This window comes from Gracilinanus agilis, chromosome 1, assembly GCF_016433145.1.
Source record: "Gracilinanus agilis isolate LMUSP501 chromosome 1, AgileGrace, whole genome shotgun sequence".
Lineage (NCBI taxonomy): Eukaryota > Metazoa > Chordata > Mammalia > Didelphimorphia > Didelphidae > Gracilinanus > Gracilinanus agilis.
In genome coordinates, this window is record NC_058130.1 from 405,598,232 (window position 1) to 405,623,745 (window position 25,514).

Genomic DNA, 25,514 nt, shown 5'->3' on the forward strand with positions numbered 1-25,514 from the left:
TAATACATAGTCCCTTTCAAATTGAGAAGTCCCTCTGTGGTTTAGATAGCCTCTGAAAAATTTGGGGTGTTGCTGTAGAAACAGTTCCATGCCAATTGCCCCTTTAATGTCTGAGAAACTGATTGACTCTTCAAGTAGTACTCTGCCTAGAGATTGTATTTACTCACCTTTTCTTTTGTAAAGGAGTGCTTTGAATCCTTTTTGAATCTTTTTCTCTATAGAAAGTCATATAATACTTAAAAGATGAAAGTCATATAGAGACTTCCATGTTTTTATGAATTCTTTGTATTTGTTTTTTTCAGTACTGTTCTATTAATTTTATGTACCATTATTTAACCATTCTCTAATCAATGGACTTTTTTTGTTTCCAGTTCTTTGCTACCACAAAAATTACTGATGAATATTTTCTTATAACATGGACTTTTCTTTCTATTTTTTATGTCCTTGAGATAGATGTTTCACAGTGGTTTGAGTCAAGTGTATGAACAGTTTAGTCATCCCCCTCACCACAATAATTCTAAGTTGAACCAGAATCCCCCCACTAATAGGATTTTAATGGGAAAGAGGGAACTCTTTCCATAGTCTCAGTATTATTGATTATTTCAGCCTTTTGTTCTCTGTCAATTGGTTGGTGTGAGATGAAACTTTAGACTTATTCTTTTACTACTAATAATTTGAAGCAATCTTTCATGTTACTAGTTTGCAATTTTTCTTTTGTTTCCTTTGACCATTTACCTATTGGTTTTATATATTTATGGTAATGTTACCTACATATCTTGGATATCAATCTAAAAGATTTGATGCTAAGATTTTTCTAGTGAACTATTTCCTTTATCCTACCTGCAGTGGTTTTCATGCAGATCCTTTTCAATTTCATGCAAAGTTGTCTATTTTATCTCACCTTTATCTTAGCTATAATTGTGAAAAGTACTTAATTGAATACTTTAAAAAGTCTTTGATTTCATCATTGTGTATATTTCCTTTTACCTTACTCCTGACTGTAGATAGCCTAAATAATTCAATTTCTGAATTACCTTTTCTAATGAGAAATGTTTTCAATCTTAAGTTGACTGGTTTTCGGAGACAAACCTATCTATCTATCTATCTATCTATCTATCTATCTATCTATCTATCTATCTATCTATCATTCCATGGTCCACATTTTTTATTCCAATCATAGATTTGAAGGCTTTCTACCTTGATTCAAGGACTCAGCCAGAACTTATGTTCCACTGTCATAGCTTTCTAAAATCTACTTCCATTGCATGTTGATACATTGACAGAGAATTAGGAAAATGATAATTTTTTTTTTATCCCTTACCTTCTGTCTTAGAATCAATACTGTGTATTGGTTCCAAGGCAGAAGAGTGGTGAGGGCTAGGCAATGGGGATTAAGTGACTTGCCCAAGGTCATATAGCTAGGAAGGGTTGTGACCAGATTTGAACCCAAGACCTCCCATCTCTAGGCCTGGATGAATGATTAAGAAGATAAAGTTTTGGTAAAACATGAATTGGACAGAAATTTTGTAGCTACTAAATAAATATAGACAAACAAGCTTAGTTTTCTAACATAACTGGATGATAGTCTTTTTTTTTTTAAATTAGATAATATGGTTTATAGTATCATTATTACTTCCTGTTCTCCTTACATAGTGTTCTATCTCATGTCTTTCTTTACCTAGACTGATTCACATCCCTTAACTTCATTCTCTTTTCACCTTTTGTCTCTTACAATCTGTTGCTTTCTCCAAAACTCAGCTCAGCCTTTAAATGTATTTAGCATTTACTTAGCTATGTATAAGTTGTTCTGGCTCTGCTCCTTTCACTCTGCATCAATTCCTGGAGGTCTTTCCAGTTCACATGGAATTCCTCCAGTTTATTATTCCTTTGAACACAATAGTATTCCATCACCAACATATACCACAATTTGTTCAGCCATTCCCCAATTGAAGGGCATACCCTTGCTTTCCAGTTTTTTGCCACCACAAAGAGCGCAGCTATAAATTTTTTTGTGCAAGTCTGTTTATCTATGATCTCTTTGGGGTACAATCCCAGCAATGGTATGGCTGGATCAAAGGGCAGGCATTCTTTTATTGCTCTTTGGGCATAATTCCAAATTGCCATCCAGAATGGTTGGATCAGTTCACAACTCCACCAGCAGTGCATTAACGTCCCAATTTTGCCACATCCCCTCCAGCATTCATTACTCTCCCCTGCTAACATTTTAGCCAATCTGCTAGGTGTGAGGTGATACCTGAGTTGTTTTGATTTGCATTTCTTTAATTATTAGAGATTTAGAACACTTTCTCATGCTGTTTCCACCCCTAGATTATAAACTTGCTAAGGGCCATGGTCCATTTTAATTTTGATTTTCTATCTCTGCTGCCTGGCACATTCATACCTTAATAAATGCTCATTGAATGAGTATCCTATGTTATGGATTGCCAGCTTTTAAAGAACTCCTAATCAAGATGATTTTGTGTTAAAATAATACAGAATACAATTTAATTTAGCTCTGATTTAGTAGGTACTTCAAGATCTTTTTAATTTCTTAGAATCACTATAAAAGTAGTGATTGGCATGTAGTGGGTGTGTGAAAATGCTGGTTAATAATGTTCTAGAAGATAAACCAGACTACATTGTATTTTGTATGTAGCATTTTGTTTTCATGAGAAGGGACTATTGGCTCATGTATTTTTCTTTTTTCTTTTTTAGAATATGGTTTCTAGTTTTCGGGTTTCTGAACTACAAGTATTATTAGGCTTTGCTGGGCGTAATAAAAGTGGACGCAAGCATGACCTCCTGATGAGGGCTTTGCATTTATTGAAGAGTGGCTGTAGCCCAGCAGTTCAGATTAAAATCAGAGAACTTTACAGACGGCGTTACCCACGAACAATTGAAGGTCTTTCAGATTTGTCCACGATAAAACCATCAGTTTTCAATTTGGACAGTAGCTCATCACCTGTGGAGTCTGACTTGACTGTTGCTGGGATCCACTCATTGCCTTCTACTTCGGTCACACCTCAGTCTCCTTCATCTCCTGTTGGCTCAGTGGTCCTCCAAGATACTAAGCCTTCATTTGAGATGCAGCAGCCATCTCCCCCAATTCCTCCTGTCCACCCTGATGTTCAGCTGAAAAGCCTTCCCTTCTATGATGTTCTTGATGTTCTTATCAAACCTACAAGTTTAGGTAAGTGTTATTTCTTTTGGTTAGAAATTAAATAGACTAAGCTGTCAGCTATTGATTAGTGTTCCTGTACCAGTGACTATAGGATAGTTTGGAAGATATTTGTCCAGATATTTTGTCTAGAATTTGATTTTAAGGTTATATTAATTTTTTTCTATGTAGTAATGTCTTTAAAAACATTCATTGGATGTTTGATAAAGTGGTTTTTGTCTCTGAAGCTTTTTTGATCTAGTGTTACTCTGGTTGTAGTTTTTGTGTCCCTGTCTTGCAGTGATTAGTAAGAGGATGACTTAAGAAAAGAACAAGATAGATTAGGAGGAAGAGTAGAGACGGGCATTCCATATCTGGAGTGGCCTGAGAAATAAGACAAAAGGCCCAGGAAAAAAAGATGAATATATTCTTGAAATGCCCATAATTCTCCAATGAGAAATGATTATGAAAGAAGTATGAGACTAAAGCTAGAGAAAGACTTTTAATGCTTCTTCATTCCTACTGGACTGTTTGTGTTATTTTCTTTTTTTCTTAAAGAGGATGGTTCTAAAAGCACCATGTTATGTAATGAATGGTAATGTTTAAGATCATAGGATTTTAGAGATCCATCTAGACCCTATGATTTTACCTTAAATAATTATTAAAAACAAGTCTTACTATAATTTTCAATTCCATTAAAATGGATGTTTATTCCTTGATTTGACTTAAAAAAAAATCCCAGGGTTATTTTGTACTAGACAGTGTCAATGACAAACTTAGTAATTTTGTAAATATTTTGAGTTGGTAAAAGGCATTTTATAACCTTGGAACATTTAAAAATGTACATCTTACATTTAGCTAATAACTGTAACTCTTTCCTATTCTGTCCTATCCCCTAAAGTAAGTTAGTTTAAAGGGAAAGAATAAAACATCTTCAAAATGAAATTTTGATAAAGGTTTTGCTAGCAGAAAAGCTTAGTGAAGCTCGATATATGTCTGTATATGCATATACATACATGTATGTGTGTATCCCTATATATGCATACATGTGTGTGTATGCATATACTTGCATACATATATGTGTATACACGTTCACTTTAGGTTACAAAGGGAAGACTGCTTTCAGTACTTTGTTCCTTAAACTCTTTGCCTTCATATAATAAGGTAGAAGGCTTTAAAAACTCTTTTAGCATGCTTTTTCAGAAATATTTATCCTCAAGTGTTTGAGTTGGGAAATTTTGATGTGTAGCCGTTTAAAAACTTCTCATAATCTGGGCATCTAGGTAGCACAAACCCTGGAGTTGAGAGGTCTTGGGTTTAAATCTGACCTCAAAACACTTCCCAGCTCTTTGACCCTAGGCATTTTGTTAATTTCTAATTTCCAATTCTCTTAGTATCATAATTCTTAATAACTTGCCATTGTGATGTATTTTAGAGATGTGAAATATGGCTCCTCTCTTTATAAGGATTTTATATTCTAATTAAGAAGACATAAATAATCCATATGAAAGAAATAAACAATATGAACAGTATAGAATTGTTATAAAAAGTAGGATGTAGACTAAGTCTCGTTAGAGGTTCAGAAAAGGAGGATAACTGAGATTCGGAGGATCTTTATTGATACTGTTTTTTTGAACTTTAAGCACCATGACAGAGTATAGGTTGTGGAAATAACTAAATTTAAGAGTCAGGCTCTGCTATTTTCTAGCTATGTGACTTTTGGGTAAGCTACTTACTAAATTTGGGTGCCCCTAGCTTCCATTTCTGAGATGATCGTATAGAAAAGTTGCTAATTTCCTTTGGTAGAAGATCTTTTACCGGGAACTCTCAACAGTATTGAACTTATTACAAGCATGGCCAAAAAGCACAGTCCACCTCAAAGAGTTGTTATGGTAAAACACCATAGAATTATGTAATACTTGTTGAAAGAAGAAGGCTTCATAAAAGACATTAGGGTGTGACCTGGACCTTAAAGGATAAATAGGGTTTGGTTATGTTGAAAGCACAAGAGGTTACATTTTCTATGCAGAAAAACATCAGTGTATCTCTAGAGACAGAAATTAAAATGGTATTTTCCCCAAGCAATGACAGTGCCATGACCTGAGAGAGAAATTGAGTTCTTAGTAGTTAACAAAAGTATCTCTTGACTTGCTTATTAAAAAAACAAAAAAACAACACAACAAAAAACAAACCTTACCTTCTGTCTTGGAATCCATACTAAAGTTTTGGTTCCAAGGCAGAGGAGAGGAACAGGTTAGGCAATCGGGATTAAGTGACCTTACCTGTATAAGGATGATATTAGAAATTAGGTATTGTTATATTAGTTTAGAGATAAGAAGTAGAGAAGCTGGCTTGAGAAAGAATTGGAGTTTGAAGCAGAGCTGAGACAGACTGTCAATTTCAAATGTTGACAGTTGTAACTGTTTTTCTGTGACAGTTACTCCTTCTGGGTGTGGCAGTGGCAGTTAGTCTCTGTCAGTTGGTAGAGTCACACAGGGACTTTCTCTAAGGGCTGGAGGAGGTAACATCTTTGTCTTTCTCTCACTGTGAGGGAAAGACTTGAAGGAGCTTAGTGTTTTCTTTTTCTAACTTGGGAAACACTATTGACTATTACTGTTTTTATAGATTGTTTTAATTCTGAGGAGACAAAAAGTTTGGACTCTGAGTCTGCTAAGGCTAAGTAAGAGTCCTAACTTCATTCTTGTTGAGACTCAACCAGCTATCCTTTGTTATTTTTATAACTTAGAGGTGAAGTTAAGAATTATAGGGATAATAGTTATAGTTTTATTTAGAATAGTATAAATTTGGGTTAGTCAGATCAAGAAGGATTAGTGTAGGGGGCAGCTGGGTAGCTCAGTGGATTGAGAGCCAGGCCTAGAGATGGGAGGTCCTAGGTTCAAATCTGGCCTCAGACACTTCCCAGCTGTGTGACCCTGGGCAAGTCACTTGACCCCCATTGCCTACTCTTACCACTCTTCTGCCTTGGCTCCAAGACAGAGGGTAAGGGCTTAAAAAAAATAAATAAAACAAATATTTCAATAAATATTTTATTTTATTTTTTTAACAAGAGTCTCTTTAGTGTCTTTGTGCTTGGCCATGAAGGGAAGTTCATCTATGAGCTTCACTTCACTTTATTACTGAAGATACTTTTGATTACATCTACCAAAAGTATCTGAACAATTTTGAACCTTTATTTGCATAGTTTTTGTCCTTTATTTTTACAGTCTCGCTTATTATTTTTACACCCAGGATCATATAACTAGGAAGTATCTGAGGTCATATTTGAATCTAGAACCTCCTATCTGCAGGCTTAGCTCTCCATGCACTGAGGCTCCTAGCTTCCCCTTTAGCTTATTTTTAAGAGGCAGGATTATAAATCTTTTCTTCACTTTTGGGCTACTTGAAAGTTTCCTGATATAAAAAAATTTGAATAAGTTATTCCCCTCTATTGTATCTGTATATTTGGGTGACTTGGCATTTTCAAGAAAAACAGGAGCAAAAGCTGAATTATTATGGCTTAAATGCAGAGATGGCATGAAACTACCATTCTTCGCTGTTGCTTATAGTTTTTAATTTTTATCAATAGCAAAAAAGCACATTCTTATTTGTAATGTTAAATTCAGAATACAAATGAGGAAAATAAGATTTTAAGGAAATTTGTATTATTTGGTATAAATTGTAATTGGCATTTAAAATTTTCAATTAGAATCATACTGAAGTGTTTTTTCATTGATTAAGACCTATTTCCATATTATTAATATTTGCATTAGGGTGATCGCTTAGAGTCTACATCCCCAATCATGTCCCCATTGACCCATGTGATAAAGCAGTTGTTTTTCTTCTGTGTTTCTGCTCCCACAGTTCTTTTTCTGGATGTGAATAGCATTCTTTATCATAAGTCCCTCATAAGAATCACTGAAGTAGAAATTAGTTATATAAACTGGGTGTTATATTTCCCCCAAGTTTTCATCCATTCCAATAGCATTCAGCGTCTCTAAATATGACTTCTAAATTCCTCTCTCCAGCCTGGACCAGTTGTGGGTAAAAGAAGGATGGGAGAAGGAAGGGAAAAGAAGAGAAGGAAGCCAGGGTAGCCCCCAGCCCCAGGAGGGAAATTAACTTGAGCCCTTTAGAAGTGGGCTTCAGAGCAGAACAAAATCAGGCTAGACTCCAGGGATATTTAACTGGATTTATTTAGGTTAGGGTTTAGGAAAAGAAAGGTTTGGGAAAGACAGGGAAAAACCAGATTTTTAGCAGCTAGCTGGGACCAAAGCTCTCTGGGACAAAAGGCTCTTCTGAGACCTCTGAACTGAAGACATGTACACTTCAAAGAAAGAGTTTTTTGTCTTTATTTTTAAAATCATAGCTAGCAAAAGCAAACCAAAATGCCCCCCAAATACATTATTCTACAATCATAGTCCCACTCTTCTCCAAAGAAAAGAACTAGTTTCTTATATACTTAGACTCCTTATTTGTAGTTTAAGTGTAGTAATAGCCAACTCAGCCCATTTCAATAAACCTACCTTTCCTTATTTATTTCTTGTTTTTATTAATGGTACTTCTACTAGTCACTTGTGTTCAAAACCTTGTGTTAGCATTGGCTTTTATATCTCCAACCAGAACCAGAAGGGTTTGGAATTACTTTTAAGGTGGTGGATAACTGTTAGCATCTTTGCTTTTTAAACCTTTACTGTTTGCCTTGGAATCAGTACTGTACAGAAAGTTAAGTGACTAACTCAGAGTTACACAGCTAGGAAGTGCTAGGTCAGGTTTGAACACAAGACCTTCTGTCTCTGGGCCTTGCTCTCAATCCACTGAGACACTTAATTTCCTCCAAGTGTCAGCATCTTAATGCCTCAGGGAAGATTTTTTTTAAACCCATATCACAATTCTTAATTCTATCTGAAATTTCCATTAATGTTTCAAAGAGACAACCATAATAATTCCTTCTGTTCTTATATGACTTTAAGGTTTTTTAAAGTGCCTTGATATAATAGTTGCATTTTTCAGTTATCAGTCAAGTATTACTAGTTTCTGCTCCTAGATCTATGGTAGGTTTTAGGAGACATACAAAGAAAACTTTTTGTGATCTAGTATAGGACAAACAAGTTAAACTCTTGTTTACATTAGAAGAATAATGAATCACTCAAATAACATTATGGAGGAAGATCCTGTTACAGATATATTTCATGAAAGAGGAATTATTGTGCTTGTAGTATGTTAATAAAAGGAAATGGGAGTGGGCAGAAGACAAGCTTTGTTAGATTGTAATATGCACAAGGAGGGACATTATTATAAGATGAAGCTGAAAAGGCAAGATGGAACCCTTCTATTGAGTCCTGAAGAAAGCTGAGGAATTTGGACTTGTATTTTATAAGCCACTGAAAATTTTAATAGGGGTAGAGTGAAATCAGACTTGTGTAATAGGATTATGTCTGTGGTTTGTAGTTATAATATAGGGGCAGTAGCTCACATCATCCTGTAAGGATGTCATTTATTGTTCCATAACTGGTGCTTCTCAGTACCACTAATAGGTGGTGGAATAGTTTGTGTGTGCTGAGTCTTTTTAAGTTCATTGCTCTTCTGAACTATAGGAAGGGTGCTGACTAATATTAGCCTAGCTTAATAAATGTGTGAACTATATTGTGAAGATGGTGTGTTAGAAAAGTAAAATTGGTTTCTATGCCTTTCCTTTGTGTCTTGTTCCCATAGCAGATAAGTGTCAATTTAGAGACTCTTAGGGTAACAAAAAAATTATTTAATGGAACAATAGCCATTGTTGTTTCTGATACTCAGCATTTACACTCATGACTGAATAAAGTGGTTAGAGAGAATGCTTAGCAAAGAAGGAATATGTTTAGTCAACTATATAAAATTAAAAAAAAATTCCCTTGCTTTTTTTCCCATTGGAGAAAAATATTAGTATAATGTAGTGACTAGAGCAAAAGATTTGGAGACAGGAAGACTCTCAGCCTCACTAGCTGTGTGAGCCACTTTGCAAGTTACTTCACCTTGTTGGCTTCAGTTTCCTTATCTGTAAAATTAAGGGATTAGATTTATTAAACTCTGACAGACCCCTTCTCCTGTTAAGTCTATAATCCCATGAATCTTATCTGCTACTTTGCAGCTCCATAGTCATTGAAATGATTTTGAATCTCTTTGCTATAAGGAAATAATATTTTTTTATTTTAATTTTTATTGTTGCCTTTTGTATTATACCACAGTCATTTCCCCTTCCTCTCTACATTGAACTCTTCCTTGTAACAAAGAGAAACATTTGGCAAAACTGCTGATGGACATCCTCTGTACCACATTCTAAATCATACTACCACTATTTCTCTAATGAGAGGAGGAAGTTGCCTTATTAAGCTCTCGCCAGGACTGCTCTTAGTAGAGTAATTCACCAAAGTGTCTATAACTTTGAGGAATTATATTGAGAGGGGAAAAAAAGGGCATTTATTCAAATTTTCGAGGGTTTCCTTAGAAAATTTAACCATATTGTTCTTAGAATTATTGATTTTTTTTGCCATGATTATTTTATCACAATTTTTTTTTTTTTTTTTTTTTTTTAACCCTTGTACTTCGGTGTATTGTCTCATAGGTGGAAGATTGGTAAGGGTGGGCAATGGGGGTCAAGTGACTTGCCCAGGGTCACACAGCTGGGAAGTGGCTGAGGCCGGGTTTGAACCTAGGACCTCCTGTCTCTAGGCCTGACTCTCACTCCACTGAGCTACCCAGCTGCCCCCTTTATCACAATTTTTTAAGCTATGCTTATTCCTCAAAATTCCTCCTAAATTCTAAGAAGATAATTATTGTTAACTAGATATTGAATTTACAAATAATACATGTGTTTTCAGTCATGTTTAGCATTTGATTGATGTACATTATTTAATATTTTATGTATGGGGTGTGATCTGGACCTGAAATTTCATTGGTATACAGAGATCCTGGGTGAGGAAACTCCTTTTACTAAAGCACCTTCTCTATCACTGAGAGTTGTTTAGAGCTATATTTACATTTATAACTATACATATATGTACACACACTCATTAAATATGTAGTATTCACTTAACTACCAGACCTTGTGCTAAGCTGTAGGAATAAAAAAAATAAAAAAGATTGACTTCCAGGCTTAGAAACAGGAGATCCTGGATCCAAATCTGGCCCCCTAGCTTTGTGATCCTACCTGAGTCACTTAACCACCATTGCTTAGTCCTTACTGCTCTTCTGCCTTGGAACTAATCCATAGTTTTGTTTTTAAGACAGAAGGTAAAAGTTTAAAAAACAAAAAGGATAAAGAAAGAAAGAAAAGGCAAAAGTTAGTCTTTGTCTTAAAGGAACTTAGAATCAAATGGGAGAGGCAGCAAGCAAAATAAATACATAAAAGCAAATTATTTATTGTTAAAAAGAAATGAAAGGGCCTTATAACATTTTTATATATCTCTTCTCTAGATCTCCTTTAGATCTTGGAGGATGGATGGTAGGTAGATCTAAGAGATCGTATGAATGGAGGAGGGATCAGGTGCCTAAGGTCTAAGCTGACTATAGTTGGTGAGGGAGGAAACACACTCCTCTCACAATAGCTATGGATATAACCTATGCCTCTCCTCCCTGACAGGCTTGATTGATTAAGCCTATCATTTGTTTCCTTCTAACAGTTGCCCAGGTTGGGACCCTTGAGAGGTTAGATAGAAAGTTAACCTCACTAGGCCCAACCTGAGGTTGGATTAGTTGTTCATAAGGCTATTGAGCTGTTGTTATATGACTGCGTATTGATCTCCCTTTCCCAAGACTTTGGTAGAATAACCACTCAGGAAAAGGTACTTGTTGATAAATCACTCTATTGAACTTATTAATGGGGAAAGGTAAATAAGGCATTAGGTTTGAGGATCTGGGAACCCTATTGCTATTTATTTGGCTACTATACTAATTGTTGATCAAGTCTGGAGATTGCTAGGCTGGTAGAAGCTGGATTTGGTAGTTTGAGGTTTAGTTTATGATTGCTGCGTACCTGTTCCTGAAGTCTTATTTTATTGGGAACAGAAATTGTCATCCTGTGCTATTTTCCATATAGCTTTCCTTCTTTTGGGTTCTGTTATAGGACTAGGAAGAGAGTTGGTGGGGAGGGGGATTGAAGGGAATAGACATTTATAAGTGCCTACTATGTGCCAGGCATGACTAAGCACTTCATAAAATATTATCTCATTTGATCCTCTTGACCTTGGGGGAGGTAAGTGCTATTATTCCCATTTTTTCATTTGAAGAAAACTAGATATACTTGCCCAGAGTTAAACAGTTAGCAATCAGCAAACCTCAAAAGGACAAATTTGAACTCTGGTCTTCCCAACTTCAGGCCCAGTGCTTTGCTCATTGTGCCATCTAGCTGCAGAGCATCATTTTGTTTTTGCATTTGTTAGGGTCCTTTGTAGCATCCATATTTAGAATTTTCTCTTTTTATTAGCTGGAATAAAATGTATTTCTTTGGAAACAGTTCTTGGAATCCTAAACAGATTTCTTCCATATCAGTTACTATGTCAAAAAAATTTAGCGTCTCTGATCAATGTTTCACTCTTAACATTGAAATAATAGTTTAGACCTTGTTAACATAGAGATGGTAGAGGGAGAAGAGAAGAGGGTCCAGAACACAAACCTTAAAGCACATCTGTAGTTAGAGGGCATGAATCAGAGAAGGAGCAGTTCTATAGGTAGAAAGAAAACTAGGAAAGAAGGGTGTCCTGAAAACCTAGAGAGAAGAAAGTATTTAGGAGGTATAGGTATGTGCATGCATGTGCACACACACACCACTTTTATATGGTATATATACATATACTTATAGATGTGTATGTATTGTACATATATATACCTACATACAAAAATCTCCCAGTGCTCTAGACAGGTCTCTTTAAGTTGTAGGTAAGGTTCTAATCTGCTTTGGTGAATGTTTTCTCACCCAGGAGTGCTCTATACTAATGGAATTTAATAACTACATTAGTGGAATTTAAGGAGGGCTTCTTTCTATTGGCTCCCTAACTCGTTCCCCAGCAAAATACAATTGAATAAGACACCAGAGACTTCTAATGAATAGAATTCTAATGACCATTTGTTTCCTGACAACTTTGTTCTATGACTTGTGGTTATTTTCATTAGATGGCATTATAGATAATTGAAATATTACTACTTTGAAGGAGTCTATATTATGAATATTGTAGCTCTTTACTTCATTGCTTTTAGGATGAAGAATAATTGAATATAAGATTTCTTCCAAACACCTTTTCAAAAACTTCTACCCTTTTCCACCATGAATTACATTCATCCAGGTCACTTCTTTGTTAGTGTATTTCAGAGGTAAATAGACTTAGGAATTTTGTAGGTACTGCACTGTCTGGCTATTATGGGCTTTTTTATAATATCAGAATTTTATTGAAAAGTTATCTTTCATTGTATTTTTTTCTCCCCAGTTCAGAGCAGTATTCACAGATTTCAAGAGAAGTTTTTTATTTTTGCATTGACACCTCAGCAAGTAAGAGAAATATGCATTTCCAGGTAAGAGGAGGTTTTGAAATATGTTTAATTGGTTGTGGGTTTTTTTTTTTAAGAGATAGTGTACTATAATTCCCTTGTTAGCCATGTAACTAGCTTATGTATGCATGTAATATATTTGGAGGTGTTGGTAAATAGAACAATTTTCTTTTTTTTTGCCCAAGACACAGTAATTAAAGTGCTGTAATTTTTACGTCAGTGATCAGTGATTTGGTTAATAGAAATACAATAAAGAAAACCATTTGAGAGATTAAACAAAATTGCCTAAAGAATAAGTGAGGTACAGACTTGAAAGTAACTGTGGATCATTACAAAAAGCATATGTTTAAAGGACAAAAAAGAGAGCAAAGGAAATCTGTAGAACAATCATTATGTTTATTTAATTAAAACATTGTCCCTGATATTGCTTTATACAAAATTTATATAGATTCACATAGTCTGCAGTCTTTTTAAAGACCTAGAATGAGAAAATCGAGCTACTAAATAGTTTAAAACTTTCCCCTGTTTTACAAATAAAGGAGTAGTTTCATAGCACAAATGTAGAAAAACTTGGTTCTCTACTAGGCTTAAGACAGTAAAATGAATTTTCCAATAATATAAAACTTAAAAAAAAAGTATAGACTAGGGCATATATATGAAAGTATTTTTTCCCATTATTTCAGATGTTTTCAAAAAGCATTCACATCACTTTTAAGTGTTCTTCAGATTCCACAAAGAATTTAATTTTCTACCTTTTTTGAAAATAGGGAACTCAGGAAAGGTTAATGAACAATGCCTATGGCTAGTTTTTCTCTTGAGGGATTGCATCTGGTGGTAACTTATGATAGAATTTGGCTCTTTACTAGCTATAAAGCATTAAAATTAATTTTCTCTATTTGGATAACCTTTTGAGTTTATGGAATAAGGAAAAGAATACATTGGGGCTATAAAATTTTATATCATAGGACCATTGAACTAGAATTGGAAGGGACTTCACAGGTCGTTTATTTCAATGTACTGATTTTACAGATGAGAACACTGAGACCTAGTGAAGATAAGTGATTTGCCCCTAAGGATTTTGAGTTTTTCATCATATTTAGTAATTCAGGTGTTAATCTGATAATTCATATTCAAAGTATTCCCCTTCCTTCCCACATCTTTTCTTTTTCCTCTTTGGAAAACCATACAAGGAACTGGGCTTGTATTGCAGAAGTACCAAACTCTTGACCAGTAAAATTTTTGAAGTGGGGCCCAAACCAGATAAAGTAATTTTGATATATTTAACTCACTAACTAAATTAAAAAAAACACAAGGTAACATGGATAATGTCAATTTTTGGTTTTCTAAGTTAACATGCAGACTTTAGGAATCATTACTTATTTGAATTTGTACCATACAACACAATTTTTACTCCCCAAAGATTGCTGGCAATTTATTTGTGGAGAATTTGGTATACTTTTGTATAAAATTTAACTAAGAATATAAGCTTTCATATCAAATAAGGAATCTAGAAATTAACTGCTGTGGTTTTCAATAGAGGTAGAGAACACTATGACATTTGAAGGATTGAGAAGCTTTCACAGAGGGTATTATTTTACTTGGGCTTTAGAGGAAAATCTTGTCTAAGCAGAAATAAGTCTGCGAAGCATTTAGGAAGGCGAAACTGAGCGTAAGTTTTGAGCATGTTTGTTTCAAGGATTGTTGGCCATTTCTACTAAAATAGACAGTTTGTGTAAAGGGAAAAAGTAGGAGAGATTTGAGACGAGAATGTGAAGACCTTTGAATGTCTGACTTAAAACAAATAAAATGAAACCCCCTTGTTTGCAGTGATTATTTTTGTCTTTGTATCACATCATTGCCTTGACTTTGATAAATACTTGTTTACTTGAGGTTTGTATTTTATTCTGTGTTATTGAAAGTTTCTGAGGATAGTCATTAGTGTAAGGCATATAAGTTTTGTGAGGGGATCTTATTCAACAGTAAAATTATTGATATGTTGAAGTAATCTGGGTGTAATAAGTCAAAGGAAGGAGAGGCTAGACATAGGGAAATTTAGTGATTTTTCATTAATCTAGGTGATAAGGGAACTTGTCTTATTTTTTAAGAAAAACTATAAAAATGTTTGCTTAAACCTTAAAAATCTTTCACGTTTCCCTAGCAAGTTTACAATTTTATTTATACCAACCTAAGGAAATCTTCATCATCCAAAGGTTTTATAATCTTTGGGTACCTTTAGCTTTTCTTTCCCCCTTCCCCCCCCCCCCCCCCCCCATTTTTACAGGCTATTTCACTTCTGCTTAGTTTATCTAAGAGTCCAGGACCAAGAGCCTAATATAGAGTTTAGGGCCTAGATGAACCTAAAATTAGTTCATCTGGCTGTCTTCATAGTTGCTTTAGTTAAAGCTTTTTAGTTAGGGAAATGTTCAGGCTAATATCTAAAAAAAGGTATTTGTATTATCTGTGAATTTTTTTTTTAAACCCTTACCTTCCGCCTTGGAGTCTATAACTGTGAATTGGCTCCAAGGCAGAAGAGTGGCTAGGCAATGGGGGTTAAGTGTCTGGTCCAGGGTCACACATCTGGGGAGTATCTGATGCCAGATTAGGCCTGACTTGCAATCCACTGAGCTACCCAGCTGCTTCCTCTTGGTATCTTTATGGGTTAGAGGATCCCTAGAGGTTCTGTTATTTAGGACTCCAGTTATTCTAGATCCACTCATCTTCTGTCCGTTCCTCATCATGAACTCATATGCTTTCATTTTTCTAATAGGCACTCTTTTAGGTCTTTACAAGTCTTCCTTTCATTATCACAAAACCCCACCTAATCAAGGTGAGGGCCTATCTTCCTCCAGGCTAATTCACTTTTCCACTCTTCTCATTCAGGGATTTATAATCATTTGGATCCTAAAGGAAATCTTCCCTAGGGAAAGGGCAACTTCTAGGATTTCAGTTTTTAACAACTGAAAATATTTATGACATATGTATATTTTTAACACAGAAACCTTGAGAGCCTGGTATAGAGAGTCTCTTATAGGTCACAATCCTTTTTTGCTACATGAGGACAGATGGTAAGATTTTCACATCCTATATTTTTGGCTATTTTTAGGTATATTTTAAAATTAGTCAGCTGCTTATTTATTACATCAATTAATCCAGGTCTGAGAAAGTTTTATATTTCTAAAGCTTTTGAGGAATAAGCAGAATATTCAGATGCAATCGTATTTATTTGATATACTTGGATGTTTAGCTATGTCTTAAGTGAAAGGATTTTATCTTTTTTGTGTCATGGACCCCTTCAGCAGTCTGGTGACTGACTATGCACCCTTTTCCAGAATATTTTTAAATGCCTAACATAAAATGTACATAACAAAGGAAACCAATTATATTGAAATAATTTTATCAGTTTGCTTATTTTTTAAGCAGTGCATAGACTCTAGGTTAAGAACTTCCTAGTCTAAGATATCAGTAACCTCTTACGACTTTTGACAAGAAGGCAAAGAAATGACTAAGTATAAATTAAAGTACCTTGGGTGACTTTGTTGAAGTCTTAGCTTAAAATCTCATCTTTTATAAGAAAATTTCCTTCTTGATTAATTGTTAGTGCCTTCTTTCTGAAATTATTTCCAATTTTTCTTGGTTGTAATTTGTTTATATACAGTTCATTGCATATTGTGTCCTTTTTCTATTAGATAGCAAACTCCTTATCACAGGAACTTTTTGTCTTCCTTTGTAACCTATAGCACCTAGCAAGCATTAACCACTTAATTAATGAATGCTTCTGGACTTGTCTTGAAATGGAAATAAAATGCCCTGAGTATTAAATAATAGAAGCAATAATCTTCATTGTTGCTCAGAATATTTTTTTAAAAATCATTTTTATAAAAAAAAGTTTCATAAAGTTCTTGGTTTTATTGATGTGATGAAGCTTGCTACTTCCTTGATTATGTGTGTCATATATGAAGAGTTGGTGACAATTTGCTTTTTGTCCTGATTCATTTTCAGTAAGTATTTAACACCTATTCTGTGATAAAGGAGCATACTGAGTTCTCTTCAAGATAAAGTTGAAATGCATTACTTGTCTTGCCCTTAGAACTTCCATTATTGTTGCAAAAACAAGAATTAATATATCACATAAAGAAAAAACAATGCAAAACAGTGTGACATAAAGTCTTAAATGTTTGACATATACTTCAGTGTGTGAGGTATCAAAATATAAAGAAAAAAATGTCGTGAGTGGTCAGGAAAGGAACGCTAACAGTTTTGGCTCGAGATGAGTATTGAAGGATTGGGAATATTTAGATAACTGAATCAACAGGCATTATTTTCAAGGGAAACAGTAGGAGTAAAAGTATGAATGGAGGAACAATTATGGACTTATGAAGTATTAAGAAGACTCACTTAGATGGATTAGAGAGTGAGAGTACTTAAAATTTCTGAGCATACCTACCATTCTTTCTATGTCATTAAAAAGGTCAGTAATAATGGTAGCTGTGGTAATGGCTCAAGAGGTTCATTTTCTAGGAGTGATGATTATTTAAGGCTGCATCAGGCTTTCATTTAGAAACTCCATTATTTGGCCACATGATTTTAATATAAGATGGAAGGCTGGCCCAATCATCCATAGGATCTTTGCTTTGGACTTGAAATTTCCAACAGTGGTGATGGATTTATTTTGATTCATCCATGTTGTCATATTGACAGTTGTCTATGGATCAGCAACACTTTTGTAAGGTTAGTATTAACAGTGCCACATATGCTGTGGAACAAATAGCTATTTTGGAAATGCTAGGTAGAAATTGTTAAAATATGAAGTTAAGTACTTTTCTTGAATATTGGTGACAATGTTCTTGTATAAACTGCTATAATTCATAATACTACAAGGGTCATCAAATTTCTAAGTAGAGGAACATGCTTTGGCCATAGTGGGGTGGATTTGGTTTATTTTGGCTAATGAGGCTGTGAAAGAGAATGAAAATGTTGTTGGAGGAATTTGCTAACTGAAAATTTTTTAAATATGAGAAATATTGAAGAAAAAACCAAGTGTATTTCCTTAATCAACGTTTTTTCTTTCCAACAGGGATTTTTTACCAGGTGGTAGAAGAGATTACACTGTCCAAGTACAGCTAAGGTGATTTGGATATTGTTAAATCAGTATTTTTATGCTATTTAAAACATAATTTTGATGTCCTGTTTTAACTGTTTGATTATACTTTTAAATAATGATTTCTCTTTAACTACAGATTGTGCCTAGCAGAGACTAGCTGCCCTCAAGAGGATAATTTTCCCAATAGTCTGTGCATAAAAGTAAATGGGAAGCTGTTTCCTTTGCCAGTAAGTTGGAATATTCAGATTTACATTGTGTTTCTTTGTTTCTTAAATCTATGTAATGCCTGTTAAAATATATACATGTGATTAGATGGAAAATATGACTATTGTGCCACAATTATGGAATAGATTTAAGTAGAAATTGATTGTGAAAATTTGATTTGGATGACAATGAATGAAATAACATAGGATCATATGGAATGAAAAAAAGCTTATTAATATTAAAGTTTTTCCTTCAAAAATTTTCATTACAAATGTAACTACATGCATTTATACCTTCTAATTTGTGTTACTTTTCTTGAATTTAATCCAGGTGAATCTCATTTGAAGAAATTAACAGTTATATAAGTATAGATAATACTTTTACCTAAATCAGGTTTTTCTAAATCTCAATACTTAAAATCATTGTTTTAGTTTGTGTACTATTTTTATTTCAAGTAGATCTTTATCTCTTGAGTTGTCTCTCAGTGTGGCATTTTATTTTTATAGTATTTGGAAATAATTATGCTATTCTATTTTATTTATATATGATTCTCCCCCTCCTCCCCAAAAAAGTTTTTTATGGACGCATTTTTTTTTAATGGAGATGATTCATCTGTGACATAAAAAAAATCTTTTTTTTCCTGCTTCTAAAGAAAGAAAATGATATAGAAAAGTTTAGTATTATTTACCCAAATAATTTATTCAGTTAAGAAAAATTCATCAAGTCTCTATATTGTGGTTCATTCACGTGAAACATTGGGAGAGAGACTGAAAATGAAGAAACCATTATTCTCTTCAAGGAGTTTGTAATCTAGAAGGTTACATACTTAAAGTACAAAGTAGAATATGGTAAATACTTAAAAGGAATTCAGAATATCATGAGATCAGTTCTAAAGTAACTAGTGGGTTGTCAAGGAAGGCTTTCATTGAGGAGTTGGTATGTGCATTAAATTCAGAAGTATTTGTTGCTACTTATATACCACATCTAGGTTTTCATTTCTTTTTCCATTTCTCTTGTCGTTATCATCTTTGATAAACGTTCTTCTTCCCAACTATTAGTGGCCAGACCATGGGCTTTGATAACTTTTACCGTAAAAGTTGACATATACTGGCAGATTTCTTCTTCAAATACCTCTTAGGCATTAAGAATGGGCGCTCCTATTGGCTGACCACATAGTTGCTGAGGAGCCGACTATATATAGGCTTATCTATTCTGTGTCGTTTTTTGGTTCCATGAAAACAACAATGAACAAAATGATGATATAGGAGGGAATTATTCCTTTAGGAGTAGAGTTCTTATTATCAGATATGTGCTGGAGTGACCCAAATTAAGACAACAAAAATTTAATTTTTAGAGACTCCAGTCTTCATAGCAGTAAACCCTTCTTCTTCTGATTTGTTTACTCAATCCTTGTCAGAAAGTCAAGTTCAAGGAGAGGGAACCATTTAGTTTTAGAACCATTCTTCTATGCTCTCAGCAGTTTGGAATAGGGTGAATGTTGGACAGTGATTAGGGTGTTGTGCCGGTTTCATAACCATAAAACTTGTGCATAGAGGAAGAGAAGTTAGTTTAAAACAATTCTTCTTCTGTGACGTTACCCCTCCCCCTCCTCAAAATGCTTCTTTAAGTGAATATAAGATTAAGGACTTAGGCCCTTTATTTCCGATTATACTTAAAATTTTTCTTAAATATCTAGCTGCCTAGACTTTACCATTGTCAGCAGCTTACACAAAGTTAAGCTAAGATCTTGATTTGTGAATGCAGTTTGATAAAGATAGCTTGAAATATTTGAATGAAGTGGTGCACCTAGTAGAGCAAAGGTATTCTCCTTCTGGATATTGAATGCTAAAATGTCCTGGGTGGGCTTGAGGGGAAGGGGGAGAAGCCCCAGATTTTCCTTCTTCAGAGTTACTATTAATCTTTTTTGGTGTCTTGCTAAATTTTATGGACCTCATTTGATAGATTTTTTGTCTGTTTTGCATTTCATAGCCAGTACTCAAAGGAAAATTTGATCCTTTTAAATTTTCATATAATGAATTACTGCTCTTTGTATTTTTTCCCACTTTAAATATCTTTATTTCCTACTACATTCTCAGCCTGAAACCAGTTAATTCCTTTTGTGACAAGGGCCATGGAGAAAGAAGAATACATTGAAAGGGGGGGAAAAGAGTCTATATAATTTCTTTCCTTTCCTCCATTTATATTTCTCTTTGAAAAGGGAATTTATAAATTTTATCCATTCATTTTTCTTAGATGATAAGGACAGGTTACTGGTTGTGGCGCCCCCTTCCACCCAAGAGTTCAATTTATTTTTCTCATTATTGCAGGGTTATGCACCACCTCCAAAAAATGGAATTGAACAGAAACGCCAGGGACGCCCCTTGAATATTACATCTCTAGTTAGGTTATCTTCTGCTGTGCCAAACCAGATTTCCATTTGTTGGGCTTCTGAAATTGGAAAGGTAAAATTTTTCTTCCATTGTTTAATTTTTGTCTACACTTATGAGTTTATTGATATAGGGATGCAGTTCTCAAACTTTTGGATTTGAGATCCTTTGAAATACAATAATAATAAATCAGTTATTTGTTAACATAATGTTATTTGCTGGATAAGAAAGTAAATGTATTAATCAGGCTAGCAATAACCAATATATTAATTTGTCAGTGATCTCTCAGTGATCAAAGGAAAAGACGTGTGTGTGTGTGTGTGTGTGTGTGTGTGTGTAAGAATTTATCACATACTTTAATTATTTTACTTTCCTGTCCTTAGAGGCAATACTTCTTGAGTGTATGATTCTGTTTTTACTGAGAAGAAATTATTCACTTTTGATGTTCCTTTGGTGAAATAGAATTTTAAGAATTATACTTAAAAAAAAAAAAAGGATAACCCAGTAAATTAAAAGCCTTTGTGAGAACTTTTTGTTATGAAGTGTATCAAAATTTAAAAAAGATAAATTGCTTCTTTTTTCGGGGAAACATTGCAAATGTGTTAAATCACAATTAAAAGATGGCTAGAAATATTTGTTTTATCACTGTTTTAGAGTACCTAAATATAGAAAAAAAAAACATGGCATTAGAGGATTTCATTTAGGTAAATTTTTGCCCAGAATACTATTCTTTTAAATAGATGATAACTGACCAATGATGTGGTAATTCTTTACTACCTCAACATGCACTATAATCTTGCCTCATTTCCTTGAAACTCATTTTTAGGTTTTCACTTTAGAATTTTATTTATCTTCTTGAACTGTATATTCAACTTCTACATTCATTTCCTTTTGCATATTACTCTTCTTGCTCCTTACCATGATTATTGATATAAGTAAAACCATGTCTTCAAGATGCTAATTATAAATTAATTTGTTGAATGAATGAACCAATTTTCTCAAAAGATAAGATTGAAATTTTTTTTGATTATTGTAAACTTCAGCATTCATCAACAAGCACAAATATTTCAAGATACAAAGAACAGAGAAAAGAGGATTGTTTTAAAGGAAGACCTAAACTATTAAGTATACTTAAATAATTGATTTTTTTCTTCCGGATTTTGATATCAATTATTATACATTTCCATGAAGCACCGAATCTGCATTATGAGCACCTTGCTTTCCTCTTTAAATATGTAATAAAATTAATATGTTATAAATGACCAGTTAATACATAATAATTTCTGGGGAAAAAACCCAACCCTAACTGTATAGAAAATAATAATTTTTTGGAAGACTTAAAAAAATGTGTAGGTGATTGAGTAATTAATTCTAGACCAGTGATGGGCAAACTATTCCCCTCAGGCCAGATCCAGGCCGAAGTTTGCCCATCACTGTTCTAGACTGTATAGTTCTGGAATAGAATTGGGAAAGTATTGCATGGTCTTTTTTGATCTTTGTAACAACTTACTTGCTGTCTTTGTATTCAAAATTTATCCATTTGTTTATGATATCATTGGATTTTCTTTATGTAAATAATATGTGTGTATACATATCTAATGTATTATACAGAATGTCCTCAGTGCATATAATTTTTGGGACAACTTGTATGTATGAAAATTGATTTTGAATGAAAAAGCTAGTCTGTTTTATCATTTATGCATATTTACATGTTATCTTTTCATAGCTCCTATAATAGGTGAGAATTCTCTCTGTAGACCTCAGGGTAATCAAGTCATACCAAGTTATTTTTTGGTGCTCAGTTATATTCCCCATTGCTACTTCTTTTTCCTGGAGGAAAATTGTCTATTACTTCATTCTTCATAAGGAAGCCAAGATCAAGATCAAGATTAATTGTTACTTAGAGCATGGAGCAGATAGTCTTGGTCAGAATTCTGGGCTTTCCATGCTGTAGACCCAAGGTGTCAAAACATGAGACCTGGGGCTGCATGCTGCCTATAGCACTACTGAATGCTGCCTGAATCAGATTAAAATGTAATTGGGAAATATTTAACAAAATAAATAAAAATGTAGTAAAATGATATTTCAAAAGTAAATCATTTGTAAAATTTGTATAATGATTTTGTTTTGAAATATGATATTATTGATATTTTATTTAAAGATCATTATGTATGGATTAGTAACTTCCATTTAGACCATATTGTCTTTCATGGCTATGTTAGCGATTGAAAATGAAATATCTGTAATTGTATTGATCTCAATTTCTCTGAGAATATTTTCTTTTTCCTCTTCATTTTTATCCTTTTTTTGCTTGAGTTGTCCTGGTTTAATTGAAAATAATTTTGAACATGTGTGAGAATTTTCTTTCTCAGCTTTAACTAAGATTATCTTTTTTTGTAGAATTACTCCATGTCTGTATATCTTGTACGACAGCTGACATCAGCCATGTTGTTACAGAGGTTAAAAATGAAAGGTATTCGAAACCCTGATCATTCCAGAGCACTAAGTAAGTGAAGTATATGAAACTAAATGTATGAAACATTTGTGGGGAATTTTTTCCCCCTAAGACCCCAAAAGGTCCCATGAAAATGAAATCTTTTTGGGCTGCTGAGTCAGTGCAGTGGGGTAGAAAGAGATTTGAATTTAGAGTAGGAAGAATTGTATTGGTTTCCTAGTTATGCGACGCTGGGCAAGTTACTTAATCCCCATTGCTTAGCCTTTACTGTTCTTCTGCCTTGGAACCAATACACAATATTGATTCTAAGACAGAAGGTAAAAGTTAAAAAAAAAAAAAATCCCAGCTCTGTTACTTGCTAGTATGTGACTATTAAGTCTTGGAATCTCTTTGGGACTTGATTTCCTCATCTCTAAAATGAGGAGGTTTGACTAGATGGTGTCTTAAATTCTTTTATAGCTAAATCCTATGTAGTGCAGCAAAGGTGAGGATGATATTGCAGGAATCCATCTTTCACAGCAACTATATTAAGTGGTATAATGCTTGCTCACTAATATCAGGATTGATTAGCAAAAAAATTAGGAATTAGTCTTTGGCCACTTATTTTGTTGAAAGCTAATTTTAGTTTAACTCATATATATAGTAGTATCAGGAAGGAAAAATTTCTTCTCCCATTAGTCAAGTGTTATAACTTAATATAATGCGCAAAAATGTGTTTTATTTTCAAGTAGCCATTTTAATACTGCCAGTTATTTGAATTATAGTTTTCCTTTGGAGGTTGTTGGAGATTATTCCCAGGGTTTAGAAATGAACGTTGTTTCAGAGGTTAGATTTATTCTCCTCTTCTAAAGAAGGAGGATTTTTCATATATCTTTCTTTTTTTTAGACACTTAATGGCTGTGTTAGAATCAATACTAAGTATCATTTTGAAGGCTTAAGAGCCCATAAGGACTAGGCAGTGGGGTTTAAGTGACTTGCCCAGGTTCATACAGCTAAGTGTCAGTTCGTTCCTTCTCTGCCTAATTGCCTGGGATCCAGCTGTTTTGGGCAGTAATAGATAGGGCTTCAATGAATTATGAACCTAAGTTGAAGAAAAGGAAACATTGTTTATATTTGGCATCCTTTGGTTATTTTGGAGAGAATTATGTCATTTAATGAGAATGGTTTCCCTTACTGACTTCTAGAAAGGTAACAATATTTTTAGGAAACAACATTTTTTAAAAATTAAGTTTTATATTATTTTCATGTTTACATTCTTCCCTTCCTACTTTGAGAAATTTAGTAAGCTTTGGATTCTAGTTTGGAATTTTAACTTAGCATAAGGAAATAGCAAATGCATTGTCAGGCACGTTTATATAAGAAAAGAATTCCTAGTGTCTGCTCATTTCTATTGTGTGTCTCATAGCCTGAGATCTATGTCCCATTTTAAAAGTCTTACTTGTTCATTTTTTTTTAAGGGACTTGAATTTCAACTATTAAAATATTGAAATTGAATTTCAATATTAAAGAAACCAAGAAGTTTAAAAAGCTAATACTGCAGTTGTGATTGACATTAATAAAAAGTTACACACCAAATATTTCTTTTAGTTTTCTTTTTACCTTTTGGCAATATTTGAAAGTTTCTAGTTATAAGTCTGTGCTGGGATAACATTAGTTTCTGTTTGTGTTTTTCAAGTTAAAGAGAAGCTCACTGCAGATCCTGACAGTGAGATTGCTACAACCAGTCTTCGGGTATCACTGATGTGTCCTGTAAGTGAACCTTTTATTTTATGGAAAGATTGAAGCCAAAAATTTCACCATGTGATTACAATCACATTTTAAGACGTTGCTGTGTGCTATAATAATATTCAACCCTTTCTGATAGAAAACTAAAACTCCCAGCTTTCTGGGCTGTTCTGACTCCCTATTTTGACTATCTTAACTATATAAGTATTCCTAACTGACTCAGTCATCTTAGTTCAGTCCACCATAACATTGTTTTCCCTAATACCATTTAAAAATATTTATTTTTATTTGTCAATAAGCATTTGTTTTTCTCCCTCTCATCCCTACAATTGAGGGAAAAAAGGAAGACACTTGCTATCTATTTGCAGTCAAGCAAAATAATTTGTACATTGCCTGTGCCTCCCAAAATGTATATCATTTTTCTGCATCTTAAATCTTAATACCTTGGGGCAGCTAGGTGGATCAGTGGATAGAGAGCCAACCAAGCCTGGAGATGACAGGCCCTAGGTTCAAATCTGACCTCAGACACTTCCTAGCGTGTCTGGGCAAGTCAATCAATCCTAATTGCCTAGGCCAGTGATAGCGAACCTTTTCAAATTTTTCAGGGACCTCGTGGCATGCCCCTATCCACTTCTAGACAGGTGCCCCACCCCTGACTCTGTGCCACTGCAACACCCAAAATTTTGTGTTTATAAGACATTAGAGAAAATTTTAATTTTTTCAGTGTATTATATAAAGCTAGTATGAAGCTATCAGTAACTTTAAAAGCTTTGAGGCACACATACAGTGGGCTAAATGTGGCACCCCTCGTTTCCATGAATGCCATTGGACACTTAGAGAAATGGGGGCAGGAATAAGGAAGATGAGATAGAAAAAGTAGTTTTTTTAAGAGAGGAAGTAAGGAAAATCAAAAGGTCCCAAATGATTGGTGGAGATAAGAGGGTCATTCAATAATTGTACAGCACT

The 25,514-nt window shown here is 34.0% G+C and overlaps 1 protein-coding gene across 3 annotated transcripts in view; it reads left to right on the forward strand.

Annotated features, from left to right (window-relative positions):
* Positions 1–25,514, forward strand: part of PIAS2 (protein inhibitor of activated STAT 2) — a 93,077-nt gene that overhangs the window by 38,218 nt on the left and 29,345 nt on the right. For all 3 annotated transcript variants that reach the window (XM_044664890.1, XM_044664872.1, XM_044664880.1), the window contains exons 2-8: positions 2,716–3,190; positions 12,616–12,700; positions 17,751–17,801; positions 17,914–18,004; positions 20,309–20,443; positions 22,769–22,874; positions 24,499–24,572. In XM_044664890.1, the coding sequence (XP_044520825.1) occupies positions 2,716–3,190; positions 12,616–12,700; positions 17,751–17,801; positions 17,914–18,004; positions 20,309–20,443; positions 22,769–22,874; positions 24,499–24,572 (1,017 nt within the window). The remainder of the gene's footprint in view (positions 1–2,715; positions 3,191–12,615; positions 12,701–17,750; positions 17,802–17,913; positions 18,005–20,308; positions 20,444–22,768; positions 22,875–24,498; positions 24,573–25,514) is intronic.